Genomic DNA, 11,681 nt, shown 5'->3' on the forward strand with positions numbered 1-11,681 from the left:
TGCAAATTTGACACCATCAGATCAGGATTAAACAAAGACTGTGAATGGCTATCCAACTACAGAAACAGTTTCTCCTCCCTTGGTGTTCACACCTCAACTGCTAGCAGAGCACCTCACCCTCCCTGATTGAACTAACCTCGTTATCTCCACACTGATTTCTACCTGCCTCTGGAGATTTCCATTACTTGCATCTGAAGAAGTGAGGTTCTTACCCACGAAAGCTTATGCTCCCAATACTTCTGTTAGTCTCAAAGGTGCCACAGGACCCTCTGTTGCTTTTTACAGATTCAGACTAAAATGGCTACCCCTCTGATACTTCATCAGATGCTTATGCTCAAGTAAATTTGTTAGTCTCTAAGGTGCCACAAGTACTCCTGTTCTGTTCTGTTTTTATTTTATTTTTTTTATTTTATTTTTTTTAAGTCAGTGGAATTAATTTAATTTAGATTTATACAGTTGTAACTGAGAAAAATGTGCCTTTATGGGGTTCTGAACAGAGAGAAGGTCACACTCCCTGTCCCAAAGAAGGATTAACTATTTTTATATTGGTGCACTTAACTTTAACAGATTAAGAAGGTTTCTAGATTTCAAAGAGGAATAACAATATTTAATCAGGTAGTGTTAAAAAGAAAGAAAGAAAAAGGAAAAATTGAGACCCAAACAATCATCTCTTTCACAACTGGGTATTTGAAATAAAATGAAAAATATTCTGCTACTAATTGAGATAAAGTAACTTTTATATAAAATATATTTCACAAGTTAAATTTCTATGTTAAAGCGTTTTTAGTAAAATCTACATTTTTGTACATTTTGAACAAGTTTAAATAGAATCCATTCCAAATACATTTTCAAGTTCTTTACAGACATTATGCACTGGGTGTCTACTCAAGGATATTGTGCTTCCAGTGTAAGACAGCAAGGAACTCTTAGCTGTCAAAGGTATCTTGGTTCTTTAAATCAGTGTTTCTCAACCTTTCTGATACTATGGACTGGCTTGCTGCCTTCCTAAATGGTGTCAGGGAGATCTCAGGAACCAGCACTGGTCCATGGACCTGTTGTTGGGAAACAGTGCTCTAAATCAGTGGTTCTCAAAGCCGGTCCGCTGCTTGTTCACGGAAAGCCCCTGCCAGGCCGGTTGCTTTACCTACCGGTTCCGCCGATCGCGGCTCCCACTCGCCGCAGTTCGCCGCTCCAGGCCAATGGGGGCTGTGGGAAGCGGTGGCCAACACATCCCTCAGCCCTCGCCATTTCCCGCAGCCCCGATTGCCCTGGAGTGGCGAACCGCAGCCAGTGGGAGCCATGATCGTCCGAACCTGTGGATGCAGCAGGTAAACAAACCGGTGCGGCCCACCAGGGGCTTTCCCTGAACAAACGGCGGACCGGCTTTGAGAACCACTGTTCTAAATTACTGGTAGCTCAGACACATTTTAACTTGCCCCTGGAATATCCAGTGTTGTCCCAGTTTCCTCTTTGGCTGGCTAAGATTGCCAGCTTCCATTTGATACCTATCCAGGAAGTAGAAATCACTTGATAAGCTTTTAAAACAAATTGTCTCCTTGAACTCTATTTTAAGTGGGGTTTAAGAAAACATCATCTCTTCAAACTACTCTACTCTCCCAGTGTATTCAACAGTTCAAAAAACAGTGGATTTTCAAGAGTTTAGCTTTGGTTTAACTTTTTTCCCATTGAAATCAATCTGAGTTTTACCATGGACTTCAATAGAAGCAGAGGTAGGCCATTCTGAGTACTTTTCAAAATGCATGGGATTTTGCACAAAGCCCATCGGAGAGTTTGGTGCTTCAGATAGCTTTGGTTAGAAGACAAATTGGCCAAACTTATTAAAGTAACTCCTCACTTAATGTCGTCCCAGTTAATGTTGTTTCACTGTTATGTTGCTGATCTGTTAGAGAACATGCTTGTTTAAAAACAACAAGGAGTCTGGTGGCACCTTAGAGACTAACAGATTTATTTGGGCATAAGCTTTCGTGGGTAAAAACCTCACTTCTTCAGATGCATAGAGTGAAAGTTACAGATGCAGGCATTATATACTGACACATGGAGTGCAGGGAGTTATTTCGCAAGAGGAGAACCAGTGTTGACAGGGCCAATTCAATCAGGGTGGATGTAGTCCACTCCCAATAATAGATGAGGAGGTGTCAATTCCAGGAGAGGAAAAGCTGCTTCTGTAATGAGCCAGCCACTCCCAGTCCCTATTCAAGCCCAGATTAATGGTGTTAAATTTGCAAATGAATTTTAGTTCTACTGTTTCTTTTTGAAGTCTGTTTCTGAAGTTTTTTTGTTCAATGATAGTGACTTTTAAATCTGTAATAGAATGACCAGGGAGAATGAAGTGTTCACTTACTGGCTTATGTATGTTACCATTCCTGATGTCCGATTTGTGTCCATTTAGTCTTTTGTGGAGGGACTGTCTGGTTTGGCGAATGTACATGGCAGAGGGGCATTGTTGGCACATGATGGCATATATAACATTAGTGGATGTGCAGGTGAATGAGCCCTTGATGGTGTGGCTGATGTGGTTGGGTCCTCTGATGCTGTTGCCAGAGTAGATATGGGGACAGAGTAGGCAACGAGGTTTGCTACAGGGGTTGGTGTTTCTGTGGTGTGGTGTGTAGTTGCTGGTGAGTATTTGCTTCAGGTTGGGGGGTTGTCTGTAAGCGAGGACTGGCCTGCCTCCCAAGATCTGTGAGAGTGAGGGATCATTTTCCAGGATAGGTTGTAGATCGTGGATAATGCGCTGGAGAGGTTTTAGCTGGGGGCTGTATGTGATGGCCAGTGGTGTTCTGTTATTGTCCTTGTTGGGCCTGTCCTGTAGTAGGTGATTTCTGGGTACCTGTCTTGCTCTGTCAGTCTGTTTCCTCACTTCCCCAGGTGAGTATTGTAGTTTTACAAATGCTTGATAAAGATCTTGTAGGTGTTTGTCTCTGTCTGAGGGGTTGGAGCAAATTCAGTTGTATCTTAGGGCTTGTCTGTAGACAATGGATCGTGTGATGTGTCTTGGATGGAGGTTGGAGCCATGTAGGTTCGTATAGTGGTCAGTAGGGTTCCGGTATAGGGGGTGTTTATGTGACCATCACTTATTTGCACTGTAGTGTCCAGGAAGTGGATCTCTTGTGTGGACTGGTCCAGGCTGAGGTTGATGGTGGGGTGGAAATTGTTGAAGTCCAGGTGGAATTCTTCAAGGGCCTCCTTTCCGTGGGTCAATTTGATGAAGATGTCATCAATGTAGCGCAAGTAGAGGAGGGGCACTAGGGGACGAGAGCTGAGGAAGCGTTGTTTTAAGTCAGCCATAAAAATGTTGGCATACTGTGGGGCATGCGGGTACCCATAGCAGTGCCACTGACTTGAAGGTATCAGTTGTCCCCAAATCTGAAGTGGTTGTCGGTGAGGACAAAGTCACAAAGCTCAGTCACCAGGCATGCTGTGGCCTCATCAGGGATACTGTTCCTGACAGCTTGTTGTCCATCCTCATGTGGAATATTGGTGTAAAGTGCTTCTACATCCATGGTGGCCAGGATGGTGTTTTCAGGAAGAACACCAATGTATTGTAGTTTCCTCAGGAAGTCGGTGGTGTCTCGAAGATAACTGGGAGTGCTGGTAGCGTAGGGTCTGAGGAGAGAGTCCAAATAGCCAGATAATCCTTCTGTAAGAGTGCCAATGCCTGAGATGATGGGGCATCCAGTGTTTCCGGGTTTATGGATCTTGGGTAGCAGATAGAATATCCCTGGTCGGGGTTCTGGGGGTGTGTCCATGTAGATTTGTTCCCGTACTGTAGCTGTAGTGGTTCTCCACTTGCGAAGTAACTCCCTGCTCTCCATGTGTCAGTATATAATGCCTGCATCTGTAACTTTCACTCTATGTATCTGAAGAAGTGAGGTTTTTACCCACGAAAGCTTATGCTCCCTATACTTCTGTTAGTCTTAAAGGTGCCACAGGACCCTCTGTTGCTTTTTACAGATTCAGACTAACACGGCTACCCCGCTGATACTTGTTTAAAGATGCGCAATGTTCCCTTATAACGTTGTTTGGCAGCCGCCTGCCTTGTCCACTGCTTGCAGGAAGAGCAGTCTGTTGGAGCTAGCTGGTGGGGGCTTGGAACCAGGGTGGACTGGCAGCCCTCCATCAGCTCCCCTAAGTTCCCTGTGCAGCAACCACCCAGCAGGCTATCAATTGCCATGCAGTTCAGGTGTCCCTCCCCTCACTGCCATGTGCTGCTCCTGCCCCTCTGCTTGGAGTTGCTCCTGGGAGCCTCCTGTTTGCTGTGCAGGAGGTGTGGGGGAATAGGAGTGCTGATATCAGGATGTCCCCCTCCTCCCGCTCCTGCCCCCTGCTCCTGTACCCATCTCTGACAGGCTTCAGGATGGAGGGAGCTTGCTGGCAGCAGCTGCTGTCTGAACTTGCTGATCTACTTAAAAAGGCAGTGTACTTAGGGTGGGGTCAACGTACTTAAAGGGGCAATGCGTGTCTCTCACTCAGTCACTCACAGACACATACACACACACGATGTGTCTCCATCTCTCTTTCACCTGCACCCCCTGGTACTTTGGAAAGTTGAGGGAGTGATGCGCTCCATTGGGATAGTGTGGGTTCATCATCATGTTCAGTTTCCACAGGGAATGTTTGCAGCCACTGCCATGCGTCTATTGTGTCTCCACCCTCAATTCTTGCTGCCTTGTAGAGTGTGAGGCTACAGTAACAACTATGTGTTAACTCTTGAGGGCTCAACCGAGTGTTTGTTCATCATTTAGCAGCAAGGCATTCCCTGGGAAATATCCCACCCTCTGACTCCACCTTCTCAACCAAGCTTCACAATCATCATTGCTGTGTACAGTATTAAATTGTTTATTTAAAACTTATACTGTGTGTGTGTGTGTGTGTGTATATATATATATATGTGTGTGTGTGTGTGTGTGTGTGTGTGTATATATATAATCTTTTGTCTGGCAAAAAAAATTTCCCTGGAACCTAACCCCTCTCTCCCCTCCCCCCCATTTACATTAATTCTTATGTGGAAATTGGGTTTGCTTAACATCGTTTCGCTTAAAGTAACATTTTTGAATAACATAACGACAACGTTAAGCGAGGAGTTACTGTACATAGCACCCACAAACTCTAATATTGGTTACTGAGACACTCATAATGAAAGGTCTTGATAGTAAAGAGTGTCAGTACTCTGTTGCAGACTACCAGACCTATTTAGCTAAATAATTTAGTAATGTGGAATGTCTTCAGCAAAAGGTAGTGTTCAAAAAAGTTGCTTTAGCAGGTATAGGCTAGGCCTGGCCTGGCCCAAGATGTTGGATGCCCATTGATGCAGGCAATACAATGGTGAAAGCTGTAATGCCCATAGATACTCATGTCGGTTCGCTTCAGTTTTTGGGAGATTCATATGCTTTTATGCAGCATTTTCCATCACCTTGGCCTCCATATCTGATGCCTAGTTTGGGCAAGCTATCTTGTAGCCTCTTTTATATCTTTTAGAGGAAGTAAAGATGTTGTAATTCTTTTTATCTAAAGATACTAGGCCAGATTCTCCATTACAGCTAAACTGCACAGAACACAAGCCAGGAGGGATGGTAGTGCAAAGGATATTTTCAGTTAATTTTTATATGTTCTGAACAACTTGCAATGTGTTTGAGGACTCTTGGGCTACTTTCATCATGCTGAACTGCAATGTCCATGTGGGGCAGAAAACAGTGGAGGACTGAGGTAGCAGTCTGACCACTCGCTTCCCTTGCTACACTGGCAGAAGGGATAAGGGGGTTGTAGATTAAAACCCCCTAGATCAGCTCTGGGCTACCAAAGGATCATCCTCCTACTGGCCTGTTTATTCATATTGTGATTGTCTAGTCTGTCCTTTTCTGTAACTCAGGCCATAGGACATGGTTGTATTAATTTCTGCTTCAGGTCTGATAGCTGTAGTTGAACTAGAGTATTTCTTTTGCAAAACCATCTAATCTTCCTTTTAAAATTGCCAGCAGTGGAAAACTGGAGCTTACAAAGCTGTTCCACTGATTAATTGCCTTCCCTGGTGTGTTTTTTAAAAGGTGAGCCTTATTTCTCGTTTGAATTTTCCTGGCTTCAGCTTCCATCCATTGGTTCTTGTTGTATCTTTGTCTGCTATATTGAAGAGCCTTCTGTTATCAGATATTTGTTCCTCAAGAAGGAACATATAGATTGTGATCAACTTACCCGTTAACCTTCTCTTTGATAAGCTAAATAGATTGAGCTCCTTGAGTCTATCACTCTAAGGCATGTTTTCCAATCTTTTAATCATTCTTCAGCTTTTCTCTGAACCTTTTCCAATTTTTCAAAATCCTTCTTGAACTGTTGACATCAGAACTAGACAGTATTTGAGTAACAGTCACTCCATTGCCAAATACAGATATAAAATAACCTTTCAACCATTACTCAGTATTCCCATTTGTAAACCCAAAGGTCGTATTAGCCCTTTTGGCCAAAGCATTGCACTGTGAGTTCATGTTCAGCTGATTATCTACTATGACCCCTGACTATGACTTTTCAGAGTTGTTGCTTCCCAGGATAGTCTCTACCCTCTTGTAACTATGGCCTAAATACTTTGTTCCTAGGTGTATGACCTTACATTTGGCCATATTGAAACACCTTGTTTGCTTGTGTCCTGTTTACCAAGTGGTCCAGGTCACTCTATATCAGTGACCTGTCCTCTTCATTATTTGCCAGTCCACCGATCTTTGTGTCATCTACAAACTTTATCAGTGATGATTTTGTTTTCTTCCAGGTCATTGATAAAAACATTAATGTAGAGCCAAGAACCAATTGCTGTGGGGTCCTGTGATTCCTCATTTACAGTAACATTTAGAGACTTGTCAGTTAGCTGGCTTTTAACCCATTTTATATGTGCCATGTTGATTTTGTATTCTAGTTTCTTCATCAAGATGTCTTATAGTTCCATGTCAAATGCATTATAGAAGTCTAAATATATTACATCAATATTACCTTTTATAATCAAACCTATCATCTTGTAAAAAGATACCAAGTTAGTTGGAAAAGATCTAGTTTCTATAAACACACAGTAATTAGCATTTAATTATATTCTTCTCCTTTAATTCTTTATTAATTTAATCTCATATCACCTGCTCTGTTGTTTTGCCTAGGACAGGGGTTCTCAAATTTAATTGCACTGTGACCCCCTTCTGCTAACAAACGTTGCTACGCAACCCCAGGACGGGGGGACTGAAGCCTGAGCCTTCCCGAGCCTCGCCGCCCTGGGAGGAGGTGGCCAAAGCTCAAGCCCCACTGCCCCAAGAGCTTCAGCCTCAGGTGACAGAGCTCAGGCTTTAGCCCGGGGTGGTGGGCTTCAGTTTCAGCCCTGGGTGACGGGGCTTGGGCTTTGGCCCCAGCAAGTCTAATGCCAGCCCTGGTGACCCCATTAAAACGGGGTCATGACCCACGAACTGCTGGCCTAGGATTAATAGCAGACTGGCAGACCTATAGTTATCCAGATCTTCCTGCTTACCCGTTCTTAATATTGGCACATTATTAGCTTTCTTTCAGTCCCCTGGAATTTTTCCAGTATTCCAATAGTTACTGAACATCAACATTAATGATCCAAAGTGCTCCTCAGCCAACTTTTCTAAAGTTCTAGGGTGCAAGTTAGCTGGACCTGCTGATTTAAGTGTCTAATTTATTAGTGGCTGCTGTTTAATGTCAGACTGAATTACTGTTAGAATGAAAAGTATTTCTTCATATGCTATATACATCTGTTTCTGTCACAAATACAGAACAGAAATATTTATTGAACACTTCTGACTTTTCTGCATTATGATTGACAATTCTACCATATCTGTCTAGGAATGGACCAACACCCTTGTTAAGATTCCTTTTTGTTTTTGATATACTTTAAAATAAATAAATACAACCTCCTTATTGTCCTTAACTCTGCTTGTCATAAATTCTCAATGTGTCCCTTTGCTGGTTTAAGTCAGCTTTAGTAACACATTATGTCAGAAGCCTCATTGGATTTGAGAATTTGACCCAGCATATCACTGGCTCCCACTCTATTTAAAAGTTGAAATGTTATTCATACATCTGGATTTTTTGGTATGTTTGAATTGACTGAAATTTAGGAGCCATTGCTTTCCACTCATAAAGGAATTGATTTAGAAGATTTTAGCAGTAGAAGAGGTACTAATGAATAGTAAGAAAACTGTAGGTTACAGCTACCAGTACCACAGAGATCCCCAAAAAACTTTGTGTGAGGAAAATTTATGGTTTACTGCACCAGTAGCTCAAGAATGAAATCCGATGATATACCCTCAGAGCATAAGCGTTACAAGGTACTTCATTCATAAATTGTATACCTCTGACAAGCAAGTCATTTTCTCATGAGGCGCTTTAATACTCTTTTGTCATGCTGTTAAATTTTCAGTATTAGACACCTGTCGCATCCAGATAAGTGAGGGGTTGTCACCACCTGCCCTGCAACCTTGGGTGCCTCACAATGCTTTGATGTTGTAACTCCCAACCTGAGCCACTCACAGAAAACCTATTAACATGCAGGTCACACGCTGACTGTGTATAGCTACCGCCCTGGTCCAGGAGCTCTGACCCCAGCAGCCTGTCAGCAACACACCAGTCACACTCTGGCTTCCACCAGCCTTGGTTACTACTTGCTGGTTGACCCCAACACACTCCCAGTGCCAAATTTTCCCAACAATGTGTGTTCTGCACTATCCAGGCCACTCCTGGATAGTTCAGTTATTAAAGGTCAGTTGCCCTTCAGCAGTTTGCCACTTTAATTGGAATTCCCAAACAGTTCAGTTTAAACACAGCACTGGATTGGTTTGGATTAAAAAATGTTAATTTATTAACAAAAGAAGATAGGATTCTAAGTGAATTCCAGTATCAGGTATTAAAGTCAGAAATGGGGTACAAGAAAAATAAAGATGAAATAGCTAAAACTTAATAATCTAAATATGGTTAAAGGTAAAATCCTTATCATGTTTCCAGCAACATGGCTGACCAAATTCTCAGGTCAGGATCTCCCCCCAAAAATCAAAGGGCTGGTTCCTTTGTTGTTTTAGATGAAAGAGAGAGAGCGAGTTTGGGGTTTTCTGTCACTTTCTCGTATAGTCCAGTTAATCTTTTAAGTGGATTCTTCTGAGGGTTACCCCTCAAAGCAAAGTTTATTTAAACAGTAAAGAAGGTGACATGGAGTCTGGTGGTGAAGGAAGCTCCCATGCTCTTTCTTCTCACTTGCGTTTGGTCAAATGCCATTTCCTCTGCCTGCTGTCTCACAGTCAGTCTGTACTACTTACCATATATACTCGTTCATAAGCCGAATATTTTTGGTAAAAAGGTGATGCATCAAAGAGCGGGGATCGGCTTATAAATGGGTCTACACCAAAATTTGATGATTTTAAACTCTGTGGAATCATTGAATTGAATATCTAATACATTGTCGTTTTGTTTACCTGGCACGCCACTTCCCGCAGCTCCCATTGGCTGAGAACGGCGAACCGCGGCCAGAGGGAGACGCTTCAAGTAAACAAAATGTCCCGACCCACCAGCGTCTTCCCCTGACGGGCCGGGAGCCAAAGTTTTCCAACCCCTGAAATATAGGGTCGGCTTATGAAAGGATCATACAGTTTTTGCTATTTTTGCCTATCCATTTTGGGGAGTCAGCTTATAGACCGAACGGGGTAATGAACGAGTATATACAGTATATATAAATTGAGGGCAACACACATTTCTTCATTCAGAAAACTTCTGCCTGGGCAAGGCTGCATGGTTTTGAACATGTGCTAAGAACGGCAAGCCAGGAGAATTCATAACTTTACATGTGTTTCTACATACATTTCACCATGATATTATTGACCAGTGAGTTAGTTTTCATAAAGTATCTTTTGTATAAAGATTATTACAGTCATGAGTAGGATGTGAATACGTGGTGCTTTCGCTCACAGTACCCAAAAAGGGAGAAAAGCCAGAGACTCCATGATGTCCACTAAGATCTTCACTATTCCTAATCTGTTTTATGTGAAAGGTGTTTGGATGTTAGGATAAGCAGCAGTATATAATCCTAAAATAGATAATGAAATCAGTAAGTATGCCTAATGAATTAGAACCATCTAAGTTCTCAAAACAATGTATGGATCACTACCACAATTGGTGTGGTCACTGCTCTTCCTGGTTATCCACACAGCCAGGAACAAACAAACCAGGAACCAGATAATGGAGGATTGAAAGATTAGAGATATGGGCAGGATCCATAAAACAAATGTTCTCTTAAGAAATGGTGTGCAGAATGAAGATGGAGAATCATTGAGTTTGGGAAAACAGTTAATATCTTCCTGCCCCCAACTCAGAAGAGGAAATCAATCACTTAATCTGTGTCTGTAAGGTAGAAATAAGCAGAGTCATAGCTGTATGGTCATCTATAGCATTTGATGTGGCTTTTCTTAGCTCAGGGTGCGAAGATTTAATTTTCTAAATTTTATTTTTGATTGCTTTCAACTTGATATTATTGTTGCAGTCCTATAAATATAAGTAGCAGTTCTGTTTTATTTTTCACTGTAATGTTATAATACAAATATTTTTAAATGTTAAATACTTTGCTTTAATTTAGTTTTCTATGTACAGTTCCTCCCTGTTTATATACCTTCAGAAGAGGAAAAGAAAAACCCATCTTTGTATGCAAATAATGTCAGACGTGTAATGGCAGAGTAAGTATGCTGATAATATATTGGATTATAGACTAGAAATAGATGCTTGATTTCACTTTGGTATCAAAAAGAAGTATTGAAGGTTATCAGTATTTGCCTGCCTGCAGATAAATGTAGGTTATATTTCATAATGATATATTTAAAACTTCTTACATATTGTTAACTTTTCTTTCTGATGTATTTTATTATTTGAGAAAAGTAAGAAACTGCAATGATTGGCAGAAAGCAAGTACTATAGCAACACTGTACTGACTTTACTGTAGTTCCTTTAGCTGTCTACGTACCTCAGATTTTAACATGGCACTTACCACATTTTGTTATGGTTTAAGAACTTGGCAAAAAGAAATAGTGACTATAACTTGAAGTTTAAGCTTTGTAAGAGAATTTACTTGTTTAAAAAAATTGAGGAAAAAATAGATTACACCTAGGATCATAAATGTGTATATAATTTTTCTGTCTGACATTATTTCAAATCTAAAAATATAGAAATCTAAAAAGAGGTTCATGATAGTGAGCTCAGTCTGTCTTAATGATATAATACTGATTAAATGGGAAACACTATTTCCAAAGGCAAATAATGTTGCACAGTTAAGGACTCATGATTCATGAAATGCACAAACTTTAACACTATTCCATTATGTTTATGCACTGATAGTGTAGGTACACAATCATATGTTTTTCTCAAGTAATATATATTGTACAATTTTTGTACTACCTCAGCAATACACACATAGCACCTTATAATTCTTACATAATTTCCCTGTCATAATAGTCCAGTGTTTCTTTTGACTTAAACTTATAATACATGTCTTACTTTCTATATATTTATCTTAATTTGGTCAGCAACCTTGTAATTTACATTTAACAGGATATTTTATGTCCTTATTTTATTTTTATATAATATATATATATATATATATATATATATATATATATATATATATATATATATAAAAA

At 40.9% G+C, this 11,681-nt stretch overlaps 1 protein-coding gene across 1 annotated transcript in view; it reads left to right on the forward strand.

The window, feature by feature from the left end:
• Window positions 1-11,681, forward strand: part of LPCAT1 (lysophosphatidylcholine acyltransferase 1) — a 156,917-nt gene that overhangs the window by 61,264 nt on the left and 83,972 nt on the right. The window contains exon 7 of the mRNA XM_034759513.1: window positions 10,627-10,724. Within this exon, the coding sequence (XP_034615404.1) occupies window positions 10,627-10,724 (98 nt within the window). The remainder of the gene's footprint in view (window positions 1-10,626; window positions 10,725-11,681) is intronic.

This window comes from Trachemys scripta, chromosome 2 (assembly GCF_013100865.1).
Source record: "Trachemys scripta elegans isolate TJP31775 chromosome 2, CAS_Tse_1.0, whole genome shotgun sequence".
Lineage (NCBI taxonomy): Eukaryota > Metazoa > Chordata > Testudines > Emydidae > Trachemys > Trachemys scripta.